Here is a 1,095-nt window from a genome sequence, read left to right on the forward strand (position 1 = left end):
TGGCCGATGCCTCCCCATGGGCTGATGCCTCCCCTGGGGGTGGGGGGAGTCCCTGGGGGGCCAATGCCTCCTCCGTTGGGCTGTTCCTACTCGTAAGAACAAGGAAAAAAGGCTCTGAGAGGAGTCAGAGCTTCTCTCGTGGCTTCTCCCATCCCGCAGAGACACATTCCCTCGCAGGACTGATCCCTGCTTTTTTCCCAGTTTCCCAGCTGCCATGCACCATTAAATACACCACGCATGGAGAAACTTGCAGCCCCCCACCTAGCCTGGGGGAGTGGGGGAACCTCAAGGCTCGTTGGACCAAAAAAAACCCCTTCCCAGCCCCGAAGCAGCAAGCACAGGGGCTGGATGCAAAGTGAGGATGGGCTGAAATGGGGCGAGTGCGAGCAAGGCGGTAGTGCCGGGCAGAGGCAGGGCAGCGCGTCCCTGCCTGCAGCGCTGCCGCCGCTCGGACCTGCCGGAGCTGGTGGAAACTATGTTCAAAGGGGACGTGTGACCTGCCGCGAGCTCCTGCCCGCAGCCCGGGGACGTGCCCTTCAGGTGCCCCTCGGATGGTGGCCAGAGGGCACCCGCCAGGGCAGCAGGGCCGGGGTGGCTGTCTGAGCCGTGGGCTGCACGGGATGGGGCAGAGGGGGGGGTCTGCCACGCTGTGGGGTACACTGAGTCATGGGGCACCCAGGAGGTGTGGGGTCCGGGGTTGTGGGGCACCTAGGCAGTGCGGGGAGATGAGTTGTGGGGAGACACAAGGTGTGCGGAGACCCTGGCTGTGGGGCACCCGAGCCACGGGGGCACCTGAACAGTGGGGACACCCCCACTGTGGGAAGACCTGAGCTTTGGGGGGGATGATCTTGAACCATGGGGGCCGATCCTGAACCATTTGGGGCACCCAAGCCCTGCGGGCACCTGGGCTGTGGGGACACCTGAGCTATGGGGGCACCCAAGCTGTGGGGAGACCAAACTGATGGGGCCACTCCAGCCATGGGAGGTCCCAACCCACAGGACCCCCAAGCCGTGGGGAGACCCGAGCTGCAGAGGCACCCGAGGAGATGGCGGGGGGGGCACAGGGCAGGATGGGGCCAGGCAGTGGGGGGCGGC

At 65.8% G+C, this 1,095-nt stretch overlaps 1 protein-coding gene across 1 annotated transcript in view; it reads left to right on the forward strand.

Annotated features, from left to right (window-relative positions):
• Nucleotides 1-1,095, forward strand: part of FABP3 (fatty acid binding protein 3, muscle and heart (mammary-derived growth inhibitor)) — a 3,165-nt gene that overhangs the window by 1,317 nt on the left and 753 nt on the right. Inside the window, exon 2 of the mRNA XM_009893022.1 lies at nt 202-290. Coding sequence (XP_009891324.1) covers nt 202-290 — 89 coding nt within the window. The remainder of the gene's footprint in view (nt 1-201; nt 291-1,095) is intronic.

The sequence above is a fragment of the Charadrius vociferus genome, unplaced genomic scaffold (genome assembly GCF_000708025.1).
Source record: "Charadrius vociferus isolate BGI_N301 unplaced genomic scaffold, ASM70802v2 scaffold459, whole genome shotgun sequence".
NCBI lineage: Eukaryota > Metazoa > Chordata > Aves > Charadriiformes > Charadriidae > Charadrius > Charadrius vociferus.